The sequence below is a fragment of the Leptonychotes weddellii genome, chromosome 2 (assembly GCF_054177405.1).
Source record: "Leptonychotes weddellii isolate Sample4059 chromosome 2, ASM5417740v2, whole genome shotgun sequence".
NCBI lineage: Eukaryota > Metazoa > Chordata > Mammalia > Carnivora > Phocidae > Leptonychotes > Leptonychotes weddellii.
Genome location: NC_138370.1, coordinates 12,609,031 through 12,625,421, shown reverse-complemented (window position 1 = coordinate 12,625,421; position 16,391 = coordinate 12,609,031). Strand labels below are relative to the sequence as shown.

Below are 16,391 nucleotides of genomic sequence, written 5' to 3'. Positions count from 1 at the left end.
GTTAAACACGTGATTGGGACTAACAAAATTTGCCAGCCCAGATATAGGGAAGTGGAGGCAAACGTTTCTGTTGAAAGGGGTCTTTCACACTTTTTAAAAATGACCAAAGCGTGGCAACTTAAGTGTTCAACAACAAAACTGACAATAAATTAGAGTTTATCAGTATAACGGAAAACCATATAGGCATTAAAAGTTTTAATTACAACTAACTGTTGCAAATTATTAGCTTGGCAGATATTCATGATATAATGTTAAGTGGATAAAACAATTGACATAACCACATAAATAATGAACTCAAAAAATATTCTTTGAATGAAGGAGGTACGTAAATTATATGTATGAATGTGCATACATGAAAAGTAGATATTAATAGTAACTCTATTTCCAAATGGATGAAAGAAAAAAGTTAACCTGGAATTTTAAGAACTTTCGTTTTCTTAAGTTAGAACGAATTTACACAATTCACATTTTGGTACTATACAACGCCTATCACTGTTTAAAGAGCATTCATGAATACGTAACAGTTTGATTCTGGGACTATATACCTGACATTGCTGACCAAAGAAGATAGGAAATACTGGTTTTCTTCAGAAATATTCTTGGACCGTTTAGGAAAAAATTTGTTGTCTTCAGCAATCTCCAAAGCCACCTGCTTTCCTATCTTCGATGATTTATACAGCCGAAAGTTTCTATTTCTTGTATAAACTCCTATTGTCAAAAATTAATAAAACAAGTATGAATGCGTGTTTTAAGTGACAGTCAGCAAATACTAATTTCGTATAGAGCACTGTTAGAGAAACAACTGGTTCTGGTTCAAGGTGGCAATGCAGGATGATCCCAAACTCCCTCCACACCACAGAGCACCAAATCTATAGCTATATTTGGAATGATTTCATCTGGAAAAAACCTACAACCCGGCAGATTGACTCCTTCACCAAATGAGATGGAAACCACACCAAAGCAGGTGGGAAAGGCTGAGACACAATTTCACCATAAGCCCCACCCCCAGTGCAACAACCTACGATTGGGAGAGAATTCAAAACCCGGGGCTTCTCCCTGAAAGCAAAGGATTCATACCTCACGTTAGGTACCCCAACTTTTAAGGCCTGCACCTAAGAGATGAGCCTCAGAAACATCTGGCTTTGAAGACCAGCTGGGCTGTGGCAAACTGAGGAAGGGCTCTTAAGGGCTTACGTGCAGACTCACTCACCCCAAGGCCTAGTGCAGAAGCAGCCCTTCAAAAGTGCCCAGACTTTATGTGAAAGGGACTCATTTCCAAACTTTAAAGTGCTGGACTGAGGGATACTCTCCAGGGATGGAGGTGGTGGGCACCATCTTCTTCTCTGCGCCATCTTTTTTTTTTTTTCTCCCCCTCTTCCTTTCCCCCCCTTTTCTTAGTGGGTGCCATCTTTGTTCACCCCCTCTGCCTCACTCCAGCCACTGGACACAATCTTTGGCTCCCCCTCTGCTGTGCTCCAGAGCACCAGTAGCTCCTGGAGGAAAGTGTCTATTCACATTTGGTGCCCCAGTGTTTACTGGTGATCCATTTTTCAGATGACCCCTTGATCACCCGGCTCTGAAGGCCAGGGAGGCTTGCGTTCCTGGGTCCCCAGGACTGTAACGACTGGAGAGACAGTTCTCAGGACACTACCACTCCCAGGGCACCACAAAGGGACAGACTGAAACACATCCCCAGTTTCTGAGAGAGAGGCCTATTTGTTTGTGCAGCAGCTCTGGCCCAAGGGGCAGGCTTCTGGTCTGGCACACTTACAGGAGCCTGCAGAAGGGCTCTCAGGGAATGGAGGGAATGGAGCTCAGTGCACATCATCTTTGCACTCTCCCTCTGCTTCATCCAGCTCACTGATATCTTCCAGAATGGAGCTTATGCCCTTTGTTCGATGCCCTGATTTTTGCAGTTGCTGCCAGGGGACTTCGTTCTATCACCTGGCTCTGGTGGCCAGTGGGACTGACGCTCACAGGTCCTACAAAACTGCAACCAACGGAGAAGGAGTTCTTAAACGGCGACCATCCTGAGGGCACAGCAAGAGCCAACAGGCCCAGGAGCTCAGTCTCTCTGCCTAAGAGGCCCATTAGCTATCATCATTGGTGCAGCTGCTGGGGCAGGCTTCTAATTAAACACGCACCTAGGGGCTAACTGGAAACCCCTCCTGAGACCTCGGAGGACAGGCAATATTTTCATCCTCTCTTTTGCTGTGCTTTACAGCACCAGCATCTCTCGGAGGGGAACTTGTATACGTGTCTCGTGCCCCAGTTTTGACATCGGGTACCCTGCTTTTTGGGGGCTGCCTCCTAGGGGATAACCCTCAATCACCTGGCTCTGGTGGCCAGGGGGCTTCGGTTCAGCGGGGGGGCGCTCACAAGACTGTAACCTTCAGAGAGATAGTTCTTAGATGGCTCCCACCCGCAGGGCACTGCACAGACAGCAGACTGGAGCACCCCCAGCCGTTCTGGGAAAGAGGCCTAATGGCTTGTCCTAGAACTCTGGCCTGAGGGGCAGTCTTCAAGTTAGGCACATGTCTAGAAGCTCCAGAGCTGCTCTCAGGGAAGGTAGGCCAGGGGATGCTATCTTCGTGCTCTCTTCTACCTCACGATAGTGCACCAGCATCTCTCAGAAAGGAGCTTATATGCTCAAGTCCTGATTTTTGCGACTCCCACCTATGGGACACCTCCATATTACCTGGCTGTGAGGGTCAGTGGGACTTACACTCGCAGTCCCATATGACTATACATATTTTCATTCTTTAAAAGCTGCTGCCTGAGGGTCTGGCTTCCCATCACCTGAATGTAGGTGCTGAATGAGATCCTCCCCTTTGGGACATTAACTGGGCCTGGCATACTCTGAAGTCCTGGGAACTCTTAAAAATAAAATAGGCTGCTTGGATAATTATAAAAGTTTGAGAAACGGCCAAGAGCTAGGACAGGGTTGAAGGATAAGTTTCATCTCCTACACAAGGCCAACCCTCCAAGACTGGGAGGAGATGCTATTTCATCTAATGCACACAAACAGAGTCAAGCAAAATGAAGAACGGAGGACTACATTCCAAACAAATAAGATAAAACTCTTAAGCAACCTTAATGAAATGGAGATAAGTAATTTATCTGATAAAGAGTTCAAAGTAATGGTCATAAAGGTGCTCACCAAACTTGGGAGCAGAATGGATGAACACAGTGAGAACTTCAACAAAAAGAGAAAATGTAAGAAAGTAGCAAACAGAAGTCACAGAGCTGAAAATACAAAAACCGATCTGAAAAATACCCTACAGGGGTTCAACAGCAAACTAGATGAAGCAGAACCAATGAACTCAAAGACAGGACAGAGGAACTCACCCAACAGAGCAGCGGAAAGAGAAAAAAATGAAACAAAGTGAAGATAGCTTAAGGGCCTTCTGAGACAACACTGAGCAGACTAACATTTACATTATACGAATCCCAGAAGGAGAAAGGGCCAGAAAACTTCTCTGGAGAAGTAACTGAAAACTTCAATAACCTGGGGAAGGAAAGACATACAGATCCAGGACGGACTGTGAATTCCAAATGAAATGAATGCCGCAGAGAGACCCACACCAAGACAAATTATAATTAAAATGCCAAAAGTTAAACAAAAAAAGAGAGAGAGAATCTTAAAGGCAGCAAGAAAAAAATCACTTATTACATACAAGGAGACCCCATATGACTATGAGCACATTTTTCAGCAGAAATGTTGCAGGCCACAGAGAGTGGCATGATATATTCAAAGTGCTGAAAGAAAAAACCTCCAACCAAGAATACTCTATCTGACAAAGTTATCATTCATAACTGAAGGGCAGATAAAGAGTTTTCCAGACAAGCAAGAGATAAAAAAGTTCATTACCACTCAACCGGTCTTACAAGAAATGTTAAAGGGACACCTTTAAGCTGGGAAAAAACAAAGGGCAAGTTGCTAATTAGTAACAAGAAAACGTATAAAAGTGTAAATCTCACTGGTAAAGGCAACCATATATTAAAGGAGTATATGAGTCAAGTGTGAAGCTAGTGTAAAGGTTAAAAGACAAAAGTAGTGAAAACTGCAACTATAATAATAAGCTAAGGGACGCACAAGATAAAAAGATGTAAAATGTGACTGGCAAAACGTAAAACAGGGGGGCAGAGCATAAAAATGTACAGCTTTGAATGCGTTCACACTTAAGTTGTTATAAACCTAAAAAGGCTACTATGAATGTAAGTCGTTATCTGTAAGCCTCATGGTAACCACAAAGCAAAAAGCTATAGTAGCTACACAAAAGATAATGGGAAAGGAAGCGTGCCACTAAAGAATTCATCAAACCACAAAGGAAGTGAGCAAGAGAAGTAGGAAAAAAAAGAATTAAAAAACAGCCAGAAAATAATGAACAAAACGGCTACAAGCACATATGGATCAATTATTATTGTAAATGGATTAAATTCACCAATCCAAAGCGAGAGAGTAGCTGAAAAGATAAAAATGAAACAAGTCCCATCTACATGCTCCCATTTCAGATATAAGAACACACACAGACAGAAAGTGAAGGGACGGAAAAAGATGTTCCACACAAATGGAAACCAATAGAAAGCTGGGGTAGCTAGCTCTACTTTCCTCAGACAAAATACTTCAACAAAAAGACTGTAGTAAGAGACAAAGAAAGGCATTACATAATGACAATGGGGTCAATCCAAAAAGAGGATATAGCACTTACAAATATTTAGGCACCAACATAAGAGCACCTAAATACATAAATCAAATATTAACAGACCTAACAAGAGAAATAGAAATACAATAATAGGAGACTTCAGTACCCCCACTTACATCAATGGATAGATCATCCAGACAGAAAATCAGTAACAAAGAAACATCAACCTTAAACCACACATTAGACCAGATGGAAATAACGGATACATACAGAACGTTCCATTCAAAAGCAACAGAATACATTCTTCTCAAGTGCATATGGAGCATTCTCCAGCATAGATCATACATTAGGCCACAAAATAAGGCTTAACAAATTTGAGATTGAAATCATATGAAGCATCTTTTTGACCACAATACCGTGAAATTAGAAATCAATGCTAAGAAAACTGGAAAATTCACAAACATATGGAGATCAAACAACGTGCTACTGGAAAAAAAAAAATAGGTCACGAAGGGTTCAAAAGATAAATACCTAGAGACAAAAAAAAAAAAAAAAAAGAAATACAACAAACCTAAACCTATGGGATTCAGCAAAAGCAATTCTAAGAGGGAAGTTCATAATGATAAATACCTATATCAAGAAACAAGAAAAATCTCAAACAACTTTACACCTCAAGAAATTAGAAAAAGAACAGCAAACAAACCCAAAATTAGTAGAAGAAAGGAAATAATAAAGATCAGAGCAGAAGTAAATGAAATGGAGACTTTCAAAAACAACAGAAAGGATCAATGAAAGCAAGAGTTGGTTCCTTGAAAATATAAAAACTGACAAGCCTTTAGCTAGACTCACCAAGGGAAAAAGAGAGTACTAAAATCAGGTCAGCAATGAAAGAGAACACGTTACAACTGATACCACAGATATACAAAGCATCACAGAAAACGACTGTGAGCAACTGCACCCCAACAAATTGGGCAACCTGAACAAGTCTGCCACTTCCTAGAAACAGATAACCTTCCAAGGCTGAAATCATGAATAGAAAATAGACCGATTACTTGTAAGGAGATTGAATCAGCAATCAAAAACCTCCCAACTGGGGCACCTGGGTGGCTCAGTCATTAAGCGTCTGCCTTCGGCTCAGGTCATGATCCCGGGGTCCTGGGATCGAGCCCCGCATCGGGCTCCCTGCTCTGCGGGGAGCCTGCTTCTCCCTCTCCCACTCCCCCTGCTTGTGTTCCCTCTCTCGCTGTGTCTCTGTCAAATAAATAAATAAAATCTTTAAAAAAACAAAAAAACCTCCCAACAAACAAAAGCTCAGGAGCAGAGAGCTTTAAAGTGGAATCTACCAAACATTTAAAGAAGAAGAATACGTTCTTTCTCAAACCATTCCCAAAAACAGAAGAGGGAGGAACCCTTCCAAACTCTTTACATGGCCAGCGTTACCATGACACCAAAAATAAACAGAGAAGAAAGAAAATTACAGGCCAATATCCTCGATGAACATACGTGAAAGTTCTCAACAAAATAACTAAAGAAGAAAAGTAACAGCAAACCAAATTCAACAATACGGGTATCCCCCACTTTCTGGAAGTTCGCGTTACAACACTTTACTTTTATGAACGATCTACATTACTACCTGTGTTCACTAACCGAAAGATTCCAAAGAGGATTTTCACTCTTACAAAAAAAGCTGTTGCCATGCTAATATGGGTCTTTCATAAAAACAAAGTGGCTTAATAAAAATCAAATGATCATCTCAATAGATGCTGGAAAGGCATTTGACAAAATTCAACATCCACATATGACCAAAACTCTCAACAAAAGGAGCACAGAGGAAACACAGCTCAACATAATAAAGTCTGTATGTGACACACACAAAGCTAACATCATACTCAGTGGTGAAAGCTGAAAGCTTTTCCTCTAAGATCAGGAACAAGGCAAGAACATCCGCTCTCATCACTTCTATCAACATGGTATTGGATGTCCTAGCCAGAACAAGTAGGCAAGAAAAGAAATAAAAGGCATCCAAACTGGAAAAGAAGAAGTGAAACTGTCATTATTTACAGATGTTTATGTACAGAAATGGCTATGTAGAAAACCCCAAAGACTCCACCAAAAAACCGTTAGAATAAATGAATTCAGTGAAGTTGCAGGATACAAAATCAATAGTACAGAAATCTGTTGCATTTCTATATAGTAACAACCCATCAGAAAAAGAAGTTAAGAAACAATCCCATTAAAAAAAGAAATCTCATTTACAATTGCACTGGAAAGAATAACATACCTAGGAATAAACTTAACCAAGGAGGTGAAAGACCTATACTCAGAAAACTAAAAAAGACACTGATGAAAGAAACTGAAGATGACACAAACAAATGGAAAGATACTCCAAGCTCCTGGACTGGAAGAATATTGTTAAAATGTCTATAGTATGTACCCAGGGCAAGCTATGATTCAGTGCAATCCCTATCAAAATTCCAATGGCATTTTTTACAGAAGTGAATAAAGAATTCTAAAATTTATATGAACTACAAAAGATCCGGAATGGTTGAAGCTACCCAGACAAAGGAGGACAAAGCTGGAGGCATCATGCGTCCTGATTTCAAACTACATCACAGTGCAACAGTAATCAAGACAGTACAGGATTGGCAATAAAAACAGATTCAGATCAACAGAACAGAACAGAAAGCAAAGAAATAAATCAAGTATGTATGTTCAATTAACTTACAACAAAGGATGAACGAATAAAGAAAATGAACCTGGAAAAAATATATATGTATCTCCACAAAATGGAATATTATTTAACCTTTTTTAAGGTTAAAATAAGATTAAGGTTAATAATTAAGAATATTATTTCTTTAAAAAGAAAGAAAAATCCTGCCATTTGTGACAACACATATGGATCTTAAGGGCATTATGCTAAGTGAAATAAGTCAGGTTAAGACAAATACCGTATCACTTATATAGAGAATCTAAAAATTAAAATAAAGAAAAAAACAACCCAAGCCAATAAATACAGAGAACAGACTGGTGGTTGCTTGAGGTGGGGAGGTGGGGGTGGGCCAATGGTAAAGGGAGTCAAAAAACACAAGCTTTAGTTATAACATAAGTAAGTCACGGGGATGTAATGTACAGCCCGGCAAATACAGTTAATAACACTGTACTGCATACTTAAAAGTTGCTAAGAGAGTACATCTTAGAAATTCTCATCAGAAGAAAAAAATTCTGTAACTATGTATGGTGATGGATGCTAACTAGAGTTACTGTGGTGATCCTTTTGCAATATCTACAAATATCAGATCATTATGATGTACACCTGAAACTAATGTTAGGTGGTATGTCAATTACACCTCAATAAAAAAATGAAGGCGGAAAAAAACCTCACCTTCATGTAAACAAAAATAAAAATGAAAAAGTAATTATTTTCTATCAGCTGTAAACAAAAGCAATATATAAATTAAGATAAAGTGGAGTTGGTATGGAAGAATGCCACATGCAGAAACAGAAAACGAGACGAGATTACTTGGGGGTAACCCTTCTATTGTAAATAAATAGAAAAGCTGGGCAAATCATCTAGGGAAAAAAGTTTGAGACTATTAAAGAGCTTCCAAGGCAGTGAATATTTCTGGTGCCAAAATCCCAAAGAAGGGAGGCATCAAAAAAATCAAATATTGCTCTCTCCCCACTATGTGAGCATACAATGAGAAGATCATGATCTGTAAACCAGGACAGGGACTTCACGAGAATCCACCCATGCTGGTACCCTTGATCTTGCACTTCTATCCTCCACAACCGTGAGAAATAAATGTTTGTTGTTTAAGCCAAAAAAACAAAAAACCCACAAAAAACAACCACCCAAATACCTAGAATAAATCTAACAAAAGATACAGAAGTTCTCTGTTTAGAAAATTATAAAACATTGAGAGAAATTAGAGAACATCTATGTTAGTGGAATGACAAAGCATGCTCATGTATTATAAAAATGTCAATTCCAAGTTGATCTGTAGATTCAATGCAAACTAAACCAAAATTCTAGCAGAGCGCACGCGCGCGTGTGTATGTGTGTGTGTATGTGTAACCTGACAGGTTGATTCTAAAATTTAAATGGAAGTGCAAATGGTCAAGAACAGCCAAGAAATTTCAAAGAACAAACTCGGTGGACTTCTCCTACTGGATATAAGACTTAAAAAAAAAAAAAAAGCCTATATTGAGATAGTAAATGGTATTGGCACAAAAGCAGATCTATATAACAATGGAACAGAACATAATCCAGAGAAAGACCAAACATATATAGACACTTGACTTATGACAAAGATGTCCTTTTAGGAAAAGGACAATTATTTCAACAAATAGTGCTGAGACAAATGGATATTCGTACAGGAAAAAAAATGAATCTTGACTCCTCTTCACACAATAGGCAAAAAATCCATTCCAAGTGGATTATAGATCTAAATATAAAAGGTAAAAAAAAAAAATAAGTCTTCTAGACGATAAGAAGGAAAATATCTTCATAATTTGGGGATAAAGATTTAACAAGATACCAGAAACACTAAGAGGAAAATGTTGATAAATTAGACTACTACTATTTAAAGTTACTTTTCTTCATCAAAGAAACCACTAAGAAAGTGAAAAAGCAAGCCATAAATACTGTATGATTCCAACGATAAAAAGTTCAGAAATGGGCAAAAACTAGTCTATGGTGTTAGAGGATGGATTAGCGGTCACCTGTGGGGAGGAGGAAGAGTACTCACTGGAAAAACATGGAAGAGGTTCTGGGGTCCTGATAATCTTCTATTTCTCATCTAGGGGGTGGTGGCAAAGGTATGTTCATCTTGTGATAATTCACTGACCTGTACACTCACAAATTACTCATATTTCAGTTTGAATTGTTATACTTCAATAAAAAGGTTCCTCAAAAAATTTTGGCCTATGGGGTGCCTGGCTGGCTCAGTCAGTAGAGCATGCGACTTTTGATCTCGGGATTGTGAGTCTGTGCCCTGGGTTGGGTGTAGAAAAATACTTAAAATAAAATCTTTAAGAAAAAAATTTGGGTGTGTACTATTAAATCTCTGACCTTTTCAAAAGATGCCTTAAGGAATGTCCCTTTTTGGTACATAAATAATTCTGGGTATACTCTTGAAATCTATCTTTCAAGCATATCATGGAAATTTCCTTGCTAGTCCAGTAAACTAACTTTTAAGGCTAACTGTCATGAATTGGGGTATATGTTTGGGGTCGAGGTAGAGCACAGTGACCAGCTACTGTTGCCCCCCTTCCCGAATCACTTCCTGTTAGGCCTTCTCCCTAGTTTACTGCATGTTAGCACAACCTGGAGAGGATATTCCGCTAACAAAACACGACTTGTCGTTTGGAAGAATGCTCCTCTGTTCGTAACTCATGCTTGTTCACACCCAAACCACTGCACTGCGCTTCTCTGACTACATTTCCAAATTCTGGCACCTGGTTGTCAGGGTGGCTAGCTAGGAAGGTATATAATACAGCAGGAACACTTCCCTACTCTTGGCCCGGTTGGCTTGATAATCCTGCCTCTAAGTTAAACGGAGTTTCCTTCAGCCTCTAGACACTGAAACCTTCGCAGTTGACCTAACACGCAATGGCAAAATGTGCTCTTAATGGCTTTCAAACCACAAGCTAGAACAACAGCATAAAAATGAGGTTTAAGGGCGCCTGGGTAGCTCCATCAGTCGGGCATCTGACTCTTGATCTCAGCTTCGTGAGTTCAGGCCCCGCGTTGGGCCCTGTGCTGGGCGTGAAGCCTACTTAAAATTCTTAAAAAATGAGGTTTAGTTCACCAGATTGGAGCCGGTTGAATTGGGGGTCCTGAGCGGCCCATGTGTTACCTGACCAGGCTCCATCTTGCCCAGTGCTTCATACATCCTCAGGTCCACGGACCAGAAGCAAGGAGGAAGAGAGCATACGTGAAGAAGCCCCAGCATGAGGATAGTCCAAAAGCTGGCGAAATGACTCCAGCCACTGACAACAAAGCTCTTGAGTGAAGAGACCACTGGCCTCATTTTGCCACATAAAAGTACCATTTTTATACTGTATCTGTTTTTAACATGTATTTCATCTCATTAAACCCGTCACCAGTCCTGGAGAATGCTGGTCCAACTGGCCCCTGTCAGGACTCCCCTGACACAAATCCTCCGGACGCTTCGGGGCAAGTGACAGCTCCAACGATTCTCTTTTGGAACTCAGGGCAGCCTGGGGCCTCGGTCCCACAGGGGCCGCTCTCAGATCTCCGGACAGAAGCCTCGCCATGTGCCAGCACCCTAGCTCATGGGTCACATTCTGCTAGTGATTGCACGGTCACTGTGGACCAGTGGTGGCAACAAGAATCCTCAAGCAAAGTGACGGATGGGCACTGACAGGTCGCTCAGGGAGGGACACGAGGACAGTCTAACAGAGAGCTGGCAATCTTACTTACCGAGGTCTACAAAAAGATGCTTTTCTCCTACGTTATTCTTCACAACTAAAAATGATAGGTCAGGACTGCTTTGCTCAGCTGACCCCAGCCTCTCCCATTCCTTTGAATTCTGTGTCCGGCTCTCTCCTCTATCTTTATCTGAGGACATTTTGCTACAGGAAATTCCTTGTTTAATTGGCGTTTCAGGAAAATGGGAAAATCCGTGGCCCGTGCTCTCTGAAATACTATCATCATCTTCACTGGCAATTAAGTGAAAAGCAGGCTGCAAAATTTTTCTCACAAAATTACCTGGAAGAAAAAATATTATGATTAATCTAATTCTTTTCCACAAACTGTAACTCAAGATCTAGGCACAAATCTACACATGCCAACTTTATACAGTAAGGCTTCTTTTTTTGACTTCTGGTTTCAAAACTGAGTTGTTATTAAAAACTAACATACTTCTCCTGTTACTTCCTTCCTCTTGTGCAATCTTTCATTTTTTCAATTCCCACTGACAGGGTAGCTTGGTGTCACTTATAATAAATATCATCAAAGACTCCACCAGGGGCACCTGGGTGGCTCAGTCAGTTAAGTGTCCAACTCCTAATCTCAGCTCAGGTGTTGATCTCAGGGTCGAGAGTTCAAGCCCCACATTGGGCTCCACACTGGGCATGGAGCCTACTTAAAAAAAAAAAAATTCCACCAAAAACTGCTAGAACTAAGACATGAATTCACAAAGTCGCAGGATATAATCAGTGTACGGAAATCAGTTGCATTTCTATACACCGATAATGAAGCAGCAGAAACAGAAATCAAGCAATCAATCTCATTTACAATTGCATCAAAAACAGTAAGATACCTAGGAACAAACCTAACTAAAGAGGTGAAAGACCTGTATTTTGAAAACTATAGAATACCTATGAGAGAAATTGAAGAGGACACAAAGAAATTGAAAAACATTTCATGTTCATGGATTGGAAGAACAAACATTGTTAAAATGTCTGTACTACCCAAAGCAATCTACATATTTAATGCAATCCCTATCAAGGGGCGCCTGGGTGGCTCAGTCGTTAAGCGTCTGCCTTCGGCTCAGGTCATGATCCCAGGGTCCTGGGATCGAGCCCCACATCGGGCTCCCTGCTCGGCGGGAAGCCTGCTTCTCCCTCTCCCACTCCCCCTGCTTGTGTTCCTGCTCTTGCTATCTCTCTCTGTCAAATAAATAAATAAAATCTTTTAATGCAATCCCTATCAAAAGAACACCAGCACTCTTCACAGAGCTAGAACAAACAATCCTAAAATTTGTATGGAACCACAAAAGGCCCCAAATAGCCAAAGTGATCCTGAAAAAGACAACCAAAGCTGGAGGCTTCACGACTCTAGACTTCCAGCTCTATTACAAAGCTATAGTCATTAAAACAGTATGATACTGGCACAAAAACATAGATCAATGGAGCAGAACAAAAAACCCAGAAGTGGACCCACAACTATATGGTCCACTCATCTTTGACAAAGCAGGAAAGAATATCCAATGGAAAAAAGATAGTCTCTTCAACAAATGGTGCTGGGAAACTGGACAGCAACATGTAAAAGAATGAAACCAGGCCACTTCCTTACACCACACACAAAAATAAACTCAAAATGAATGAATGACCGAAATGTGAGGCAGGAAACCATCAAAATCCTAAAGAACACAGGCAGCAACCTCTGTGACCTCAGCTGTAGCAAATTCTTACTAGACACGTTGCTGGAGGCAAGGAAATAAAAGTGAAAACGAACTATTGGGACTACGTCAAGATAAAAAGCTTCTGCACAGTGAAGGAAACAATCAGCAAAACTAAAAGGCAGCCTATGGAATGGGAGAAGATATTTGCAAATGACATATCCAATGAAGGGTTAGTTAGTATCCAAAGCCTATAAAGAACTTATCAAACCCAGTATCCAAAAAACAAGTAATCCAGGGGCGCCTGCGTGGCTCAGTTGGTTGAGCATCTAGCTCTTGGTTTTGGCTCAGGTCATGATCTCAGAGTCCTGGGATTGAGCCCCGTGTCAGGCTCCGTGCTCAGTGGGGAGTCTGCTCGAGGATTTTCTCCCTCTGCTCCTCCCCCTAATCGCTCTCTCACTCTCAAAACAATAAATCTTTAAAAAACAAAAAGAAATAATCCAGTTAAGAAATGGGTAGATGAATAGACATTTTTCCAAAAACGATATCCAGATAGCTAAAAGACCTATGAAAAGATGCTCTACATGAGTCATCATCAGGGAAATACAAATCAAAACCACAATGAGATACCACCTCACACCAGTAAGAATGGCTAAAATTAACAAGTCAGGAAACAACAGATCTTGGCAAGGATTTGGAGAAAAGGGGATCCTCTTACACTGTTGGTGGGAATGCAAACTGGGCAGCCACTCTGGAAAACAGTATGGAGGTCCCTCAAAAAATTAAAAATAGAATACCCTGTGACTCAGCAACTGTACTACTAGGTATTTACCCAAAGGATACAAAAATGCAGATTCGAAGGGGTACATGCATCCCGATGTTTATAGAAGCATTATCAACAATAGCCAAACTATGGAAAGAGCCCAAGTGTCCACTGTCTGATGAATGGATAAAGATGTGGCACGCGCGCCATTGAAAAGAATGAAATCTTGCCATTTGCAATGAATAGATGGAGCTAGAGTATATTGTGCTAGGTGAAATAAGTCAATCAGAGAAAGACAAATACCATACGATTTCACTCATATGTGGAATTTAAGAAACAAAACAGATGAACATATGGGAAGGGGGAAAAAAAAGAGGCTGGGAAGCAAAACATAAGAGACTCTTAACAAGAGAGAACAAACTGAGGGTTGATGGAGGGAGGTAGGTGGGCAATGGGCTAAATGGGTGATGGGTGTTAAGGAGGGCACTTGTGATGAGTACTGGGTGTTGTATGTAAGTGATGAATCAATCACTAAATTCTCCTGAAACCAATATTACACTATATGTTAACTAACTAGAATTTAAATAAAAATTTGAAAAAAAAAAAGACAACTGCCCAGTGACTTGACCTGCAAGATTCTCTAATTACTGTTATTTTAAAACAATTTTATCTTATTCCATTGTAAAAATTAAAAATAAGTAAATAAATCATCTTAGCAAGGAAGGTTGGTTTGAGAAGATGAGTGTCAATGTTGCTAGTATGAGCCTGACCCCAACGTACTGTCACCAAGAAAGCACCACTTTTATTTTTTTATTCTTATTTTTAAATATTTTATTTATTTGAGAGAGAGCAGAGCGCGAGAGAGAAAGCATGAGCCAGGGTGAGGGGGCGAGAGAGAAGCAGACTCCCTGCTGAGCAGGGAGCCTGACGCCTCAGGGCTCCATCCCAGGACCCCAGATCACGACCTGAACCACCCACCTGGGTGCCCCGAGAGCACCACTTTTATCAATATAAATTGAGTAGAACTTATCTTGACAATTAATGGGTTAAAGAATGAAAGGTTTATATGCATCAAGAGTGCTGCCGAGATAATGCACATTAACACTTGAGTCAGAATGTCAGCAAAGTTCTGCAGAGCTGCTTCTCGCTCCTTTGCCTATCAGAATACGCCCTGGGCGCCCTGACATTCACAGCCATCACCTCCACAACTGTTGTTCCTCGTGCTTCACCCTCTCATCGGTCACCAGATGGGCTGTGGCATCATAAGTGAAGCCCAGATGGCAAGCAATTAAATACATGTACTGCATTTCAACACCTACTCTAAGAGTTCTAACTACTAGAGGTCCTGTCTTTACCAAGAAAAGAAGATACGACAATCCAGAACTTCTTTAACTCTCATGTATTACTTATACCATAAAATCAAGCGAGAATTTGGTTAAGTTGCTTCATATAGAACAATACTGGAGAAACGCCGTGTTGTCAGAGAAACTTGATTTTAATTTCTAAAACTGCTATTGTCTGGGTTTGTCACTTTATTTACCAGACAGCTTAAACTTTTAAATAGAGATGCTCTAAATTCAAAATTCTCTCTCTCCAAATTAATTACTCTCTGCTCAACGAAACAAACCCAGTAGCTCATAAAACACTATACATCAAAATGAAAGCAAAAGCGTGTGATCCTTGCAGTGATATACAGGCATGATTAAATCTGGAATGAGGGAGGGGCGCCTGGGTGGCTCAGTCGTTGGGCGTCTGCCTTCGGCTCAGGTCATGATCCCAGGGTCCTGGGATCGAGCCCCGCATCGGGCTCCCTGCTCGGCGGGAGGCCTGCTTCTCCCTTTCCCACCCCCCCTACTTGTGTTCCCTCTCTCGCTGTCTCTCTCTCTCTCTGTCAAATAAATAAATAAAATCTTTAAAAAAAAAATCTGGAATGAGGGAACTGAGGGTAAATACTGAGTAAAAAGAAATCATGATGTAGCGCAGGACAACAAAGCAATATGAACATAAATTGATAAGGTTAATGTTTCCGGAAATGTAAAATCACATCTACTTGACTGGAGGCAGTGCGAGAAGTGAAGGCAGGGCTGCAGAACCACTTGGGAAGGTAGCCATTGCGCTCAGCAGGCCAGGGGGGCCTCTAACCTTTGGCAGGGAGCTAACTTAGCCAGGACACAACAATGACAGTATGAGCAGCATGAAGTCCAACATAGGTTTCCAGTAAACTCTGCTTTCTACGTCCCTCCCCCATTCTTACCAGGCTCGCCCTCATCATTAATGTGGGGACAGGCATTTCACTGGCTGCAGATAACTCAAAAGAATCTATCAATCCTAGGAATTTCAGGTCCTACTACGGGCTGGCAAAGGTGTATTTTAGGCAGATCAAATTTACACATTTTGCAAACATTCTCTGATCGCTTACGCTTACTCTAATTCTACTTTCTGGAAGGCTGACAATGGGCGCTAGAAGTGTCACCAAGACATACATGGAGGGACGGAAACTGAAGGGGAAATCTTGGACGAATTTCGTCATCTCCCGGTCCTGGCGGCTCCTAATTCTGGAGGAAGGAAGTTTCGGCCGCCCTCTGCCCCCGCACCCCCAGGTTAGCCTCAAACTTCTGTCTCCATACTTCTGTGTACGCTGTTCTGCCAGTAAAGCCTTTCTGACTTTGTTTCTGCGAGGGAACCGGATTCAAAGCCAGCTTGAATGTCATCTGCTTTCAGAAGACATCTGCAGCAGAGACTGCCAATTACCTGACACACTGCTACTCTCCCATCTTCCCAAACAACCAATCTCAAGGTTTAGCCTTGCGGCCAAGGAGCCGTAGAGCAGACTACGAGGAGTGAACAGAATCAAAGAAATATCTTGCTTAAAACTCCGTAGAGTGGAGAGCCTGG

General features: G+C 41.1%; 1 protein-coding gene across 4 annotated transcripts in view; it reads right to left on the bottom strand.

Moving 5' to 3' along the window:
• Nucleotides 1–16,391, bottom strand: part of PRIMPOL (primase and DNA directed polymerase) — a 52,928-nt gene that overhangs the window by 14,283 nt on the left and 22,254 nt on the right. For 3 of the 4 annotated variants that reach the window (XM_031040657.2, XM_081807568.1, XM_006744732.3), the window contains exons 9-10: nt 11,092–11,379; nt 546–708 (exon numbers count right to left, since the gene is read on the bottom strand). In XM_031040657.2, the coding sequence (XP_030896517.2) occupies nt 546–708; nt 11,092–11,379 (451 nt within the window). The remainder of the gene's footprint in view (nt 1–545; nt 709–11,091; nt 11,380–16,391) is intronic. The other variant, XM_081807571.1, reaches the window with a different exon arrangement.